At 54.0% G+C, this 14,628-nt stretch overlaps 2 protein-coding genes across 13 annotated transcripts; one reads left to right on the forward strand and one right to left on the reverse strand.

Moving 5' to 3' along the window:
• C23H16orf92 (chromosome 23 C16orf92 homolog) lies at positions 1-4,166 on the forward strand. 8 transcript variants are annotated; one of them, XM_077141306.1, is made up of 8 exons: positions 1-92; positions 380-544; positions 745-758; positions 890-1,362; positions 1,950-2,128; positions 2,725-2,876; positions 3,643-3,708; positions 4,073-4,166. In XM_077141306.1, the coding sequence occupies exons 1-4, from the start codon at positions 2-4 to the stop codon at positions 1,037-1,039; spliced, it is 420 nt and encodes a 139-aa protein (XP_076997421.1). In that variant the 5' UTR covers position 1; the 3' UTR covers positions 1,040-1,362; positions 1,950-2,128; positions 2,725-2,876; positions 3,643-3,708; positions 4,073-4,166. The 8 variants fall into 8 exon arrangements, with proteins under 8 accessions (XP_076997421.1, XP_076997427.1, XP_076997420.1 ...); XM_077141312.1 differs by having other exon boundaries at positions 671-758; positions 890-2,128; XM_077141305.1 differs by having other exon boundaries at positions 890-2,128.
• TLCD3B (TLC domain containing 3B) lies at positions 1,129-10,975 on the reverse strand. Of its 5 annotated transcripts, none has more exons than XM_077141296.1 (6): positions 10,531-10,975; positions 9,965-10,091; positions 5,769-5,852; positions 3,086-3,320; positions 2,515-2,610; positions 1,129-2,236 (listed from the first exon to the last, which is right to left on the reverse strand). In XM_077141296.1, exons 2-6 carry the CDS (start codon positions 10,087-10,089, stop codon positions 1,931-1,933), a joined length of 846 nt encoding a protein of 281 aa, XP_076997411.1. In that variant the 5' UTR covers positions 10,090-10,091; positions 10,531-10,975; the 3' UTR covers positions 1,129-1,930. The 5 variants fall into 5 exon arrangements, with proteins under 5 accessions (XP_076997411.1, XP_076997410.1, XP_076997413.1 ...); XM_077141295.1 differs by having other exon boundaries at positions 9,965-10,095; XM_077141298.1 differs by having other exon boundaries at positions 1,129-2,218; positions 9,965-10,095; positions 10,531-10,974.
• Between the last annotated feature and the right edge of the window lie 3,653 nt (positions 10,976-14,628).

A 14,628-nucleotide genomic window follows, 5' to 3' on the forward strand; every position in this document is an offset into this window, starting at 1 on the left:
TATGACATCACAGAGTCCACCCGCTGGAGGGCTCATGACACTGTGGCAGGGGGTCTTGGTGTGGCTGGCTGGGCTGGGGGCCATAGAGACAGGTGGGAGGCTCTCCTGGGAGCAGTGGGGAAGGAACGATGCTTGTGGGAAAGGGCCAAAGCGTTCCTAGGGCTTGGGGAGGGGGGAGGCTGTCCTGGGCCTTTCTCTTTTCTCTCCACCCTTTTCTCCCCCACCCTCACCCCCCACCCCCCACTCGCTGTGCCGGCTCAGACCTGCTCCTGGAGAGCTCAGCTGACCCTCGGGAAGTTTCTGGGGATGAAACCAGGTCTCTCCAGAGCCACACTGAGACTCACAGCCTCGGCCCTGTGCCTCTGTCCTGCTCCCCCAGCCCCCGGCCCCCCCCCAGGAAGTGCTCAGACCACGGGCTCAGGAGCCGAGGCCTGGCTTTTCTTAGACACGCCCGACTTCTTCGATTACGCGGACTCGGACGAAGCCAGGCTCCTGGCCGTGTCCGAGTTTATTGGTGAGGAGCCCGTCACTTTTGTGAACTCAGGTAGGGAGCACCTTGAGGAGGGCCCCACCCCACCCCACCCCCCACCCCCGCCCTGCCCGGAGCACAGCTGCCCTGGGCGGTGAGGCCAGGGTCCCGTCTCCCGCGTCTTCTCGTCTTCTCTGACAGACTCCGGCGCCGGGTTCTTCCACCACGTCCTGGTGGCCGTCCTGGGGGCAACCCTCTTCTTCCTCCTTTGCCAGTTCTGCACCCACATGTGAGGCCTGCTCCCTGGGCCCCTGCCCGCCTCACCTTCCCCTTTGGGCTAAAGGGACCAAAAGCCTGGGGGAGTGGGGGTGGGGGGTGGGCAGTGGGTGACCTCCCGCCTCTCATCCCCGCTCCCCGTAGGACCTGCCAGAGAGGCGCCTAAGGAGCCAGACGTGGGCCCCGACTCAGCTCCCGAGCACCCAAACCCGCTCTCTGAGAAATGAAAGTCCTGTTTTTTCCTTCCCTGGCCTCTCAGGGGCCAGCTGGGGCTCCTGCCCTTTCTTGTGGTAGCAAGGCCCCCACCCCTTCCCCACCCCAGCCGAGCTGCTGGCTTCTCCTTCCCCAGCCCCAAAGAGCCCCTGGAGCCGAGGCCTCAGTGCTGTGTTCACGCGGGTCTTTATTAGCGTCTGTAAAGCACCCCCCAGGGGTCCCCCAGCCCAGATGGGAGCAAGCCTGGAGAGGTCTGTAGCACCAGGGACATGCCAGGGCCTGAGGGGCAAGATGTGCAGCCTCGGGGCAGGGGGCTGGGCGCCCCTCACCTGCCCCCGGGGTTTCAGCGCTGCGAAGGCTGGTGAGGAGCAGCCATCTCTACCCCATCCCACCCCAACAAACAGGTTTGAATTTGGCCCAATAAAGGTCCTCAGGCTGGCCTGCCCTGCAGAGGGGCTGGGAGGGGGTGCAGCCAGCCACTGTGGGTCCTCCACGTGGGGTCGGAGGGGCGTTCCCCCCCCTCTGGATGAGGGGCGAACAGAGGGGAGGTTGCAGCAGAGGGGCCGGGATGTCCTGGGTGGTGGCGCCTTTTGACCCCTGGTCCCCCAACATCCCCCACCCCCACCCCGCTCCCGTCCCCAAGCCCTAAGCGGGTGGGAAGCGGCGCTCCCTTCCTCCTGTCCTTCTCCCTGGGGTGGAGATTGGAGAAGGGGGTGTGCAGGAAGGGGGTGGGTGCAGCCCCTCAGCTCAGGCACTGTGGGGAGAAGGAGACCTCTCCCAGCTCTCCCTCTTGCCTGGTCCTTGGGGAGGGTCCCTGCCCCTTTCCCAGTCCATCTGTCTGTCCTGGGGCTGTCAGGGCAGGAGGCCCCTGGCTCCCATCACCCCCACCCGGCAGTTCCAGAACCCTGTCCCCACGGGGGAGGGGAGGGGGAGCGGGAGGGGGGAGCGGACAGGGTCCCCCGGCCCCCACCCTCAGTCCTGGGTCTGGCAGGGAGAGGACGGCGGGGTGCCCCGGGGCCGGAAGAGGCGGCAGGCCCCGCGGCAGATGAGCGAGAACCAGTAGAGCTGCGGGGCCAGCAGCAGCGCGGCGCCCAAGTTGACGTGGGCCGGGAGCGCCAGGGGCACGGCTAGCAGGGGCAGGCCCGCGTGCCGCCCGTAGGCCCAGTACAGGTAGGGGAAGAGCAGCACCCGGCAGCACAGGAAGCTCAGCAGCATCAGGGCTCCGTTCACCTTGTGCAGCAGCGTGTGCTGCTGCTTGTACTGCGAAGGAGAGGCGGGCTGGGGCGCCGTGGGGGGCGGGTGGGGGCGGAGCCTCTGTCCGCTGCCCTCCCCTCCACTGCCTGCCTCCCCCACTCTGCCCTCTCCCCTGGTGTCCGACCCCCACCCACCTTCCCCCTCCTTCCGCCTCTCCCCCAGCCTGAAACTTCACCTGTCCTTTAAAGGTCCCCTGAAGGTGTCCCAAAGTGCCAGTTCCCTTGGCAAGGCTCCCCCCCACCCCCACCCTTCCCGTTAGCCCTGTCTTCAGGCCTGTTTGTCCCTCAGGTGCCCCCCCTCACCTGGATGAGGATCTTGCCAAGGCAGACGAAGGGGGTGCTGACCTCTGCCATCAGCAAGCAGCCTAGAAAGAAATCCCCCTTGCCCTGACGCCACACCTGGGAGGAGAGGGAGGGAGGGGAGGGGGCTGGGCTCACGCCCGCATTCCTGGGCAGCCCCTGCCTGGCCTCTCTCCCCTCTCCTCTCTTTTGGGGATGCTTCACTCTGATCAGTCTGCGCGCACACGTGTACAGGAGCAAAGCCAGGTGCACCAGCTCCCTGCTCCCCTCCCCCCAGCCTGCAGGGAAGATTCCAGACCTTATGTCACAGAAGGGGAAACTGAGTCTCAGGCATGCAAACAAGAGCTCCAAAGCACCCCAGCGGGGTAGGGGCCAGCCTGGGCCAGGTGCACTGAGCCCACACCCTCATGCTGACAGGGGGCCAGGCAGGAGTGCAGGGAACTCCCCAGGGGTGTGGCCTCAGCAGGGCTGGCCAGGGCGGGGGGTGGGGGGTGGGGTGGGCAGGGAAGAGCAGGCGCTAGGCAGCCCCGACCCCGCCCCCCGCCGCCCCCACCCCAGAGCTCCTGGGACTCACCACAGAGAGCGGGAAGCACACGAGCACCATGACAACGTGGTGGAGCACCATGAGGAACTCCTTATGCAGGTAGCCACGGGCCACAGCCCAGGTGCTGCCCGGGGGGCTGGGCCCCCCATCATCCCCTCCGTGCCCCTTGACCTGGTGCTTGTGCCAGTGGCAGAGGAACATGGCATAGATGTCGTAGATGAAGTAGGGCACTGCAAACTGCGTGTAGGCAGAGGAAAGCCAGTGCCTGTTGGGCAGAGAGAGAGAGGGAGAGGGATGGAGGAAGAAAGGAAAGGGACAGTTAGAGGCCGCTCCGAGGTGTCCGGGCTGGGCACCCCTGGGGGCAGATCTCCTGTGATCTTCACAATGACCCTGAGATGGAAGCGGAGTCTCCTGTTACAGATGAGGAAAGCAAAGGGGAGGGGGGCAAGAGACTTGCCCAAGGTCACAGAGCCACAGCTGCACGTGGGAGACCTGGGTTCAAACCCAGGTGAGTCTGACTTCCAAACCCACCCATTTTTCCCATTTATTCCTGTCCTCTCTCTTTTCCACGTGGTGGGATGGAAAAGACAAGAGGCCAAATGGCAGAGCCATCCAAATGGCAAAGATGGAGAGGGCCAATGAGCTCAGTCAAGGTAAGGGTGACAGCTGAAGATAAGACAGTGACATCTGAACAGGTGAAAGCAGCAAGGAAGGATAATATTGGCCAACATGAACTGACCACTTACTAGGTGCAGTCACTATTCTAATATACTAAAACCTGTATGCATAAACTTATTTACGTCCCCCACAAAAAAACTTTTAGAATAGGTTTGATCATCATCATTTTACAGATAAGGAAACTGAGTCATGAGCCAGGAAACATACGGCCAAGGAATGAAGCCCTTCCCCACAGGCCCACTGTCCCTAGAAGATTCGGGAGAGCTGCCGTGGCAGGAGCAGTGGAGAAGGTAGTGGTGCCCTCACTGCTGCTTGTTCTGCCCCATTGTGTTTTCTCAGGCACAGCCAAGCACTGAAACGCTGAGCACAAGGAGCCAGGAACAGAGTAAATTCTATGTACTTTGAGAATAAACAAAAATGAGAAGCACATGAATATGCAACACTGCATTTATTATTCTCAGGTCAGCACATTGGGCACCCTCTCTTAAACCTTGTTGTCCTGTGACAAGTCAGGAGTGGCAGTGGGGGCACAAAGGGGTACCTGACCCAACTGAATGGAGGGATTGAAGCAAATTTAGCTGGACCCTGCTCAGAAAGGACGGAGACTAAATAGGTGCTGCTGAAAGGGAGACGTGGAGGGAGACCTGGGGTTGAAGGCAACACAGAAGCAGAACACAAGCCCTGCAGTAAGGGGAGCTGGCCTGGAAGGGGTGACAGAGCCCACTCTCTAGAAAGGATGGTTTCAGGGGAAAGAGAAGCTGCAGCCCATGGGACAAAGTGGCCTTGAACAGATGACAGGGAGAGAGGCATGCAGCAGCCCAGGCTAGAAACAGGGCAGGAGTGCAAGGAGAGACCCCCTGGCCAGCGAACAGCAGCAGCACGGAGCCAGGCCCAGCAGACTCGAGGGCACCCAACTGGGGGTGGGGAGCCAGGGAAAGTTTAAATCCCACTCCCACCCTCCCAGCAATTAGGTGCTCAGAAGCAGGAACAGCTGTTGCCCTGGATTAACCCTGATCCACCTCACCCACCTGAGGATTAAGGGTGTGTGTGTGTGCAAGAGCAGACCAAGAGGGAGGGAATATGAGCGCCAAAAGGTGACCCCTGTGTAGGAAGGTGTCAGGAGGAAATGCGCGGTAGGAAGAGGGTGAGAGGAGGGCAGGGTCTGAAGAAGGAATTGCGCATTTCCTCGGTGTGAACCGAGAACTGCTCTAGGCACTTGGCACCTCAGTTCCATGAATCCTCACAGCAGCCCTTCCAGACAGGGCTTGCTACCTTACCCTACAGATGAGGGAACCCGCCTGCAGGAAAAGAGGGGGCAAGTAAAGGAGAGGGGACACTTCCAGATTAGGGTCAACCTGACAGTGTCTCCTGGGGCTCAGCGGCCACAAGCAGCTCGAGCTCGTCAGCACCATGGACAGGGCTCCCGCCTTCCTCCTGCCCCAGCTCTCGCCTGGGCTTTTCCTGGCAAGCACCAGGCACTGCAGCGGCTGCCAGTGCCAATTTTTGGCCTCTTCTCCGCCCCTCCCCTTCCCCCCCCCCCCCCACTAGCCTGACCATCGGTGGCCTTGTTTGTGTCATCTCCTCTCTCCTCCTCCTTCCTCATGGACAGAGCTGGGGCTGGACACCTGGATTCTGGGAGGAGGTGAGGGGTAGGCCTGGCGTGACAGGGTGGAGGCAGGGAGCGCCCGGGTTGAGTGCTGGTCAGAAATGGGGTCTGAGGCCGGCGAGGGCGGGTAGGGAAGGGAAGGACACCGGGAGCCCTGCTACAATACAAGGGGCTGGGAAGCCAAGGAGGCACTGCTCTGAGAATTCTCTGTGATCCCCACGCCGCCTCCTGGTCTGACCTTTAAGGACAGGATGTGGATAAATTTATCCTTGCGTGTTGAGTTGCAGCTATTGCAGTTAACTTGCTCAGGCCCAAGTTTAAGGGCTTGGGTCCCGCTGAAGGGGTTCCCTAGAAGACGCAGGGTGTCCTGGGGCGGCGCATCTACACGGTCTGCTGGAACTTGGGCAGAAGTGGCCTCGTGGCACTTACTGGTCATCAATGATGTGCTTGCAGGAGGTGGAGACAATGTATCCAGCCGTGGAGGCCATGATGGCTTGGACGGAAGACACTAGCCTGGGGAGAAAGAGGGAGGATGGGGTAGAAGGAAGAGCTGTGTGCCTCAGTTTCTCCTCGTCACTAGTCTGGTGGCTGTGCTTTGGATGTGGTCACTTCTCGGGGCCATGACTTTCCCTCTGTTCCCCAGGTTGGGCTGGGCCAGGGCTCCCCAACCCCCACCCCTGCCTCCTAGGCTTGCTCAGGTCTACCGAGGTCATCCTGAGGTGAGGCAATGCTCAGAGACTGTCCCCTATAACAAGGCCTCTCTTGGGGAAGGGAGGGGACAGCACACAGGGAGGGATGGGGAAGCCCTGGGACCCAATGTTGCACCACTCAGCTGCCTGGTCACCAGGCTGGTCTTTGCTCTGGTCCCTCCGTGACCTCGAATTCCCCCTGGCTGCTTTCCCACTCTTGACAGCCACCCTGATCCCCTCTCCAAGTCTGGCCCTGACTCCAGGGTTATATGAAGTTCTACCATTCACCCCTCTGTCCCTTGCCCCTATCCCCGCCAAACACACCCCCCTGAACACCTGACACGCACAGGTCCCTGCCCCTCGTTCCCTGATCTCTTACAGGAATGTTTTGGTCACATGCTGGACCTATTTTGGAGGGTGGGAGGGTGAATGGGAGCAGGAAAAAAAAAAAAAAAAGCAGTCTGAACACTAGTAGACCAGATGGCTGGGTTTGGATGCCGTCTCCCGGGACAGTGAGTAAGGCAGTGAGGAGGGAAGGACGCTTGGAGGGAAAGCCCACCAGCCACGGCAGGGGCAGCCCCCAGGACCCCGCAGGGCCCAGGAAGGGCTGGGGTCCCTTGCCGTCTCCCCATAACGCCTGAGAAGGGGAGAAGGGGCTGGAGGGGCAGGGAGGCGGTTTACCTGGCAGAGACAATGACCGCGTCGGCCTCCTCCCAGCGCAGCTGGGGCAGCCGCTGGAGCGTGTTCTTGGAGAGCAGGAAGAGTCCGGGGAATACCACCCCGCCAGCCACCATCGGGGTCAGCATGGTGGCTCAGGACGTGGCGGGGAGACAGGTGGGCTGGGAGGGGACAGCGAGGCCGCGCCGGGGGGAGTGAGAGGTGGAAAGGGGATGCCGAGCCAGGGAAGGAGAAAGAGAAACAGAGGAAGGGGCACAAAGGGGACAGGGCGGGGATGGGATGCCCCGAGGAAGAAAGGGAGTTAGATGGGGATGGGGAAAGAGGGGGAGAGGGCAAGCTGGCTGGGGTGGCTGGAGAGAGGGAGGACTGGAGAAAGCCAGTAAGAGGGATGGGGGAAGCCGAGGAGGGGAGGACTTGGTGAGAGGACAGAGAGGGAGAGGGTACAAGAGGGAGGAGGATGCGGATGGGGGAGGGGAGGAGACAAGGCAGGTGGGGGGGGGGCTTACTCGGAGAGGCTGGGAGGGCCCAGGAAGGCGGGGTTGGTGGGTGGGGGTGGGTGGGACTGTGATGCCAGCAGGGAGGGGAGGAGGGAGGGGAGGAGGGTGGGGAGGAGGAAGACGGAGGAGCGGCCGCTGCAAGTGGTCAGCGGTCACCTCTGCTCTCCCGCCTCCGCCTCCTCCTCTCCCTGCCACCACAGTCTCCGCCGCCCAGCCCGGACACGGCACATGGCCTTAGAGAGGGCTCGTGCCCAACCCCCAGCCCCCTGCCCCCTCTGTGGGGAGGGGGGAGGGGGAGGGGAGCCGCCAGCTTGGGGAGGGTGGGGGGAGGGGTGGGGAAATGATGGCACCGACCAGACACCAAGAAACCGGACCTGCAGCAGCGTCTCCCCATGCAGCTCTGAGCCACAGCAGCGGCTGCTGCGACAGAGCTGGGGGGGAGCAGAGAAAGGGGGAGGGCGGGAGGCCCTTAAAGAGACAGCGGCTGTGGCACAGGGGGCCACCAGGGACAAGGGCCAGGGGAGGGTGGGCTCTTCCCTTGGGAAGAAAGGTGGCTGGGGCCCCTCCCCCCGGCCAGTTGGGAGAAGGCACTGGGTGCCCCCCACCCCACCCCATACTGGCTTGACCCGGTTTCCTATCAGCACTTAGGCCCCGCATTTCCTCTTCTGCTCACACCTCCCAATGTGCAGCTCAAGGTGGCCTGCCTGGGGACCCAGCTTAGGAGCACCCACTCCAGCAGGGGAGCGGGGATTCCCTGGGGGGCGGAAGTGGGGGAAAGTGGAGCAGCTTGCTCTCTCTCAAGGATGCTTAAGGACTGGATGGGAGTAAAAACACTTCAACACGGCATCCTTCAGGCTCAGCCCCACACACCCCTCCGTCACCACCTTCACACCAACGGGATGCAGGGAGGAAAGCATATGAGGTGCCTCTTGTATGTCGCTAACTCTGGGAGAAGTTTGTCCCATGACTTCATCTAACTAGAGGTACCAAGGTACCTGCGCCTGTTCCCCTCACACAGGACACGCTTCATGCTGGGAACCAGACTGGCGGGGCAGGGTTCAAAGAGGCCGGAGAAGTGCTGGAAAACCCAGCTGGAGCCTGAGATGCCTTCTCCAGGTCCCGCTCCCTCAGTCTTATGGAGGTTTTTCCTGGTTCCCCTTCTTCAGTGACTTCCCAGAAACAGCCTGGTTTCAGAGAGGGGGAGGCCCTGGGGGATTGGCCGGTCCAAGCCCCACATTCAGCCATAAGGAAGGAGAGACCCGGGGGCTCAGCCAGGGTCACGCCACAGGCTGGAGGCTCCAGCCAGAATGAGAACCACCCTCCTCCCGGCTTCTCACCCCTCCCGGCTGACTCCTTGGGGTTCCTCCTGCCTTCCCGTCCTCAACAGAACTATCCTGAGTACTTCCGCGTACTGTGGAGCCTGCCACCCAAACCGCCCTCTGTTCTCCAGGCCCGCCCTTAGATCCGCCTCTATAACCACGGAATTTGCCTTTCCCAGCTCAAAGCCCATTCTCTTCATCATCTCCTCCCCAAAAGAGAGGCAAGGGGCTGGATTTGTGGTTCTGCGCTGCCCCCTCGTGGCGCCCTGTGGGAACTGATCCCGAGAGGTCTTAGGCAGAGGGAGTTAGACACCCAAGGGCCTGCCTTCCCCGCTTCACTGAAAGCTGAAAGGGACCTGATTTCCTTAGTGTTCACTATATATATAGGCTGTGTCTGTGGAAGCTGATTTATGTTGATTCTTATTTAATCCTCAGATGGTGGTTTCCCTGTTTTACAAAGAAACTGAAGCTTAGGTGAAATTTTTAAAACTTGCCCAAGGTAACACAGCTATAAAAATTGATAAAGCTGGATTTCCAAACCCATGTTGGTGTGATTCCAAAGCCAAACATGGGGAAAACTACAAAACAGGTACTGAGTTTGGGGGAAAGATAGGAGAGGATGGGCCACCATCATTACTTGATTGAGGACCACAAACCCAGTCAAGGGATTGGGGTTTCATGTAACACATTGTGAATTGAAGCAGATAGAGACAGGCGTTGCCACGGGGAACTGATTTAGATGCCCGAGTGAATTCTGCCTTCCGCCCTCTCTCACCCCTACCTTTTCCCATGGTTTGATGACAGCTCACGTTTGTACAAACTTTGTCAAATCATCAATTTGCAGCTCAAGAGCCCAACTGAGCCCACAGAACATTTCTGTTTGGCCAACATAACTCTAGCCAGTAGAGTAGTTTCTTCAATTCTAAATTATTTTTGACAGTGTTTTAAAATGGGGAGATTTCACACGAAGGCTCAACCTCTTTAAACAAAGAATCAGCAGATCAGACACCATTGGGTCGACATTCTCACTAGGTAACGTCCGGCCCAGCAGAGCAGCTGCTACCCCCATTAGATGTCGCATGAGTCCTCCAGCTCCACAGTCCCCACAGAGCCTGCGTCCCTCGTCCCTCGGGCTGCTTGCAGGACTCTGCAACCCCGACTTTAAGGACACTAGTTCACTTGACGTCACACAACAGCTCCATGGAGAATGGAAGGTTGGTATTGTTATTAAGCCCATTCAGAAAGGAAGGCTCTAAAGTTCAAAGAACATCAAGACTTGCAAAAGATCCCACAAAGCTGGTGGCTTTTGAGTCTTAATCCTACTCCCTTCCCATCCTCCCAGCCAACCCCACCACTCTGCTTCTGTTTCGCTTTCTGAAAGGAAGATTTCACCTCCACCAGCCCTGGCCCCAGGAAGGATACCCTCATCCTTATCTTCTTACTTGGATGCCACCAAAACAGCCTCTTGTCTCTCCATCTGCAGACACGAGTGGCTCTGCAGGCCCCAGCAGAAGACAGAGAAGCACAGAGGAAAGAAGATGCAGCCTAGTGCAAAAAGCAGAGTCATGCCTGTCTGGGGAAGAGAAGGTTAAAAAAAAAAAAGATGGCAATGAAAACCCCTCCATGCCACATCCTTCAGACTCATAGACACCCTCCGCCCCCAGCCCCCCACCCCCAATCAGCTTCCTCCATCCCAGTAACTCCACCAACCCGTGGGAGCCATCCAGAAGCCACAGTCTTCTTTGGATCCTACTGCCTTTTAAATATCTCTCAGTCAGGACAATCAGATGTCCTAATGTATCATTATAAACTCGGTTCCAACAATCCCATAAATTTTTCCTGTAACCCCCGAAGAACCTTAAGCCTTAAAATTTCTTCTCTTTCGCCTTCAAGTCTGATGAGGCGCCTGTTCCACCTTAACCTTGCCTCATCCAAGCCTTTGTACCCACCCCAGCTGTCCATGTCCCCTCCCCCATCTCCTGGTTCCTCAAAATTCTCAGAGCCTCACCTCAGACCAGGCAAGCAGGGAGGTTGGAGAGGAGGCTCAAGTTTCTCTGCACTCAAATTCGGAGAAAAGAAGGGGGTGTGGTGCAATTTTTAAAGATGTTTGGAATTGAAAAATATTTAAAACGAAAAAAAAAAAGAAAAGAAAAGAAAAAGAGAAGCCAAAGCAATTATTATCCCATTAAAAAAAGATAAAAGGAGGGGAAAGGAGGAATCTTTTTTGTTTTCAGATGATATTTACAAATACATTATTTAAATCTGTAAAGGCCTCCCTCCCCTCCACCCCAGGGAGGGGAGGGGTGCGGAAGGCCCAGGAGGGGTGTGGGAGAGCGAGGGCTGGCCATCCCGTGCTCTTCTAGCTGCTTGGAGGAAAGCTTCGCAGGCCGCCTCCAAGATGTCAAACTGCAAGGGCACGTGGCGGCTCTGCCTAGGCAGTTGGACCCAGCCGGAATATCGCCTTCCCATTGGCGGACTGTTTGGAAAATGTCCTCCTCCTATTGGCCAGTCTCTCTACACGCGGGTCCTGTCATTGGCTGCCTGGTAGGAGGGGCTTACTCCAGCAGGGGAGGGGTGTGTGGAAGGGGCCTTCCAGCACCTGCTGGAAGCTCATTTCAGGAGTGGAACTGGAACATCTACCGTGAAAAACCAGAACGTTTTAGGGAGAGCAGGTGGAGGCCAACTGGGAGTAGACCCCAGGGACCCTTTCCTGGTTTGGGAATGTTCTGTTGTAGATCTCGGGTGTCTATATATGTAAACATTCTCGAGGTTTACTCTTAAAATACAGGTACTTTAAGTTAAACTGCAATTTAAATTAAAAAAATTTGTTCAACAAATTTAGGTTCTTCCCAGTGAATTAAAAAGTATTTGCAATGTCCCCTTGGGGGAAAATTCAACTTCCCCATTTGGAGAACTCCTGCTATTCTTGCAAGTAGTGGGGACAACCAAATCAATAGGCCGAGCCTTCAATCTTGGGGATTGTTCATATGAAACTTATCCTGGCAAAGGACAGGCTAAGCCTACTTAAAATTAGGCCAAAGAGTCACCCCCAGAGAACCTCTTTTGTTGCTCAGATGTGGCCTATCTCTCCAGCCAACACAACAGGCAAACTCACTGCCCTCCCCCTATTTACGTGGGACATGACTCCCAGGGGTGTGGACCTTCCTGGCAACGTGGGACAGAAATTCTAGAATGAGCTGGGACTCAGCACCAAGGGACTGAGAAAACCTTCTCAACGAAAAGGGGGAGAGATATGAGACAAAATAAAGTGTCAGCGGCTGAGAGATTTCAAACAGAGTTGAGAGGTTATCCTGGAGGTTATTCTTACGCATTATATAGATACCACTTTTTAGATTAAGGTACATTAGGCTAAAGGGAAGTGCCTGAAACTGTAGAGCTGTGTTCCAGTAGCCATGTTTCTTATGATTGTATAATGATATAGCTTTCACAGTGTGACTGTGTGATTGTGAAAACCTTGTGTCTGATGCTCCTTTTATCTTTGGTATGGACAGATGAGTAAAACATATGGGTTAAAAATAAATAAATAATAGGGGGAACAAATGTTAAAATTAAAATATATTTATATATTGGATAGATGGAAATATTAGTGGTCAATGAGAGGGAGGGGTAAGGGGTATGGTATGTATGAGTTTTTTCTCTTTTCTTTTTATGTGTTTTTCTGGAGTGAGGCAAATGTTCTAAAAAATGATCAAGGTGATTGATATACAACTATGTGATGATATTGTGAACCATTGATTGTACACCATGCACGGAATGTTTGTCTGTTAGGAATGCAAGGGCTTGTATGTTGTATAAATAAAAATTTTTTAAAAATGGAAAAAAATTTAGGTTCTTCCATTCCTTGAATAATGGTGGACAAATGACCACCTCTGTGGGCCCGTGAAGTTGGGATAATAAATGGCAGCTCATGAAATGCTATTATATATAGCATTAAATTAAGTTATAAAATATATTTATTATATAAAATACAGAATTAAATTGTAAAATACACAATTATTAAATTATATAGTATTTAGTATGACTTAGACACTGATCTGAGTGCTTAAAAATATTAAGTTATTTCCTCAAAACAACCGGGTGGGTAGGGATTATTATTGTACCCATTTTAGAGATGAGAAAAACAGAAGCAAACAGAACTTTAAAACCTTGCCCAAGGTCACCCAGCCAAGTAATGACTGAGCTGAGATTTTTTCAACCATATTTATGGATAGATTGATCTCTACAATGTGATGCACAGAAAGTTCATAAACTTTCCTTAATGGAACTGAAAAAAAAGAAAGGAAAAAAAAAGAGATACAAAACACCATTGATGACAGACAATTCAGTCATGTTTTCAGAGCTTATCTCTGTTAGTTCTTACTTTCTTTAGCTTCTTCATTTTATCCCCTCTGAATGGGCCTCTGAAAATTAAAGGTAAACCCAAGAGCAAGATAAGATAATCGAAAGCATGGCTTTTAGTTGCCAGACCAGTATCCACTCTCACTTCCTGATTTTGTTGGAGAATGAAATGTGCCTATTTTATACTATATTTCCCAGCCTCCCTTGCAGTCAGAGGTCTAGCTAATATGATATAAGCTGAAATCATTATGGGGGGCAGGGTTATAAGGAAAGTTCCTTTATAAAAGGTCGAGAAGGCAATATACATAGAAATACAGTTGGCTCTTAAACATATGAACTGATACTGTGCTAGGATTTGAAGCCAGGCGGTCAGTCTCCAAAGTCTCCTCTCCAACTCTGTTACCTTCCCAGTTCTAGGGGAGGCCTGGTGTGAGGATTAGAGGCAATGCATAGAAACTTCTTCACATGGTGTTCAGTACCTGTTAGCTACGAGTATGAGCACCTGCTGTATACAAGGCACCACGCTAAAATACTTGATATGCACTCTCATTTAATCCTCACTACAAGCTTATGAATAATTTCCACATTTTACAGTCTCAGAGAAGAGAAATGTCTTGGCTCCGGTCACATAGTAAGTGGCAGAGTTGGGAATTAAACTTGGGCCAATGTGACTGCCGCCTTCCAAGGCGGGAGAAGGGAAGAGGAGGGGAAGCAACCGTAGGAATGAGGAGAGGCAGTCTTGGAGCTGCAAAGCACAAGAATTTTTCTCCCTAGTGCTGAGGGACAGTCATTTTCCTCTGAGTATGTGGCTTACCCTGGAATAAAGGAGAAGGAAGGGGGGGAAGCTCATGGGCCATGAGCTGGTAAAGTTCAGGCCCAACTTCACTTGGATCTGAAGTCTCTCCAACATTTCCTTCTTTAGTCATCCATTTCTTCCTCCTTAGAGCAGAGCAGTCCAAAGCTGCAGGGGCTTGTTGGAGAGAGAAAATGGAGAAAAAGGAAAACAGTGGTTTAGAGGGATCACTTTCAACTTTTCTTTACAGTGACTCACAAGATATCCATTTTATTTTGTGACTCAGTCCATGAATACACACATAAACGGAAACCAAACTTTCTCACAATACTTACTGGTCCTTACATGCATTGCACGGTGGCCTTTTCTGTTTCATTGTTTTTCCCAAATGCTGCTCAGGTCCCACTCAGCTGATTTCACGACCCACTGGTGGGTAATGACCCAAGGACCCAAGTTGGAAAAACCTTGGTTTAGAATAGTGTTTCTCAACTTTGACTCTCATTGTTGTCCCCCTAGGGAACCTTTTCACAGACCCCACCACCATCCAATTGCCACCCCTCATGAAATTTTTTATATTTATTTTTTTTATTAGAGAGGTTATAGATTTCCTCATAAAAATTTAATAACACACCAGACTTTAAAATCTGTTCTAAACTACTTGTTAAAATGTACTTGGAAATGTATTGCTTTTTTGTATATGTTTTATTTCACAATTAAAAAGAATGTTAAGAAAAAAAAAAAGAATTTGAGCCATGGTGTATTTGAGTCCATGAAAGAAATTGAATTCTACACAAAACTAAATTGCTGTGGCTTAATGTGTATGCATTGTGAAACACTGGCTTGCAAAAAAAATTACTGAACTGAAATATGCCACTATTGTTAAAATTGTTTTTGTCTATGAATTGGTTGAAAACCTAGATAATAAGAAAAATATACAAATGAAAACAAAACTTA

This window comes from Tamandua tetradactyla, chromosome 23 (assembly GCF_023851605.1).
Source record: "Tamandua tetradactyla isolate mTamTet1 chromosome 23, mTamTet1.pri, whole genome shotgun sequence".
Taxonomy (NCBI): Eukaryota; Metazoa; Chordata; class Mammalia; order Pilosa; family Myrmecophagidae; genus Tamandua; species Tamandua tetradactyla.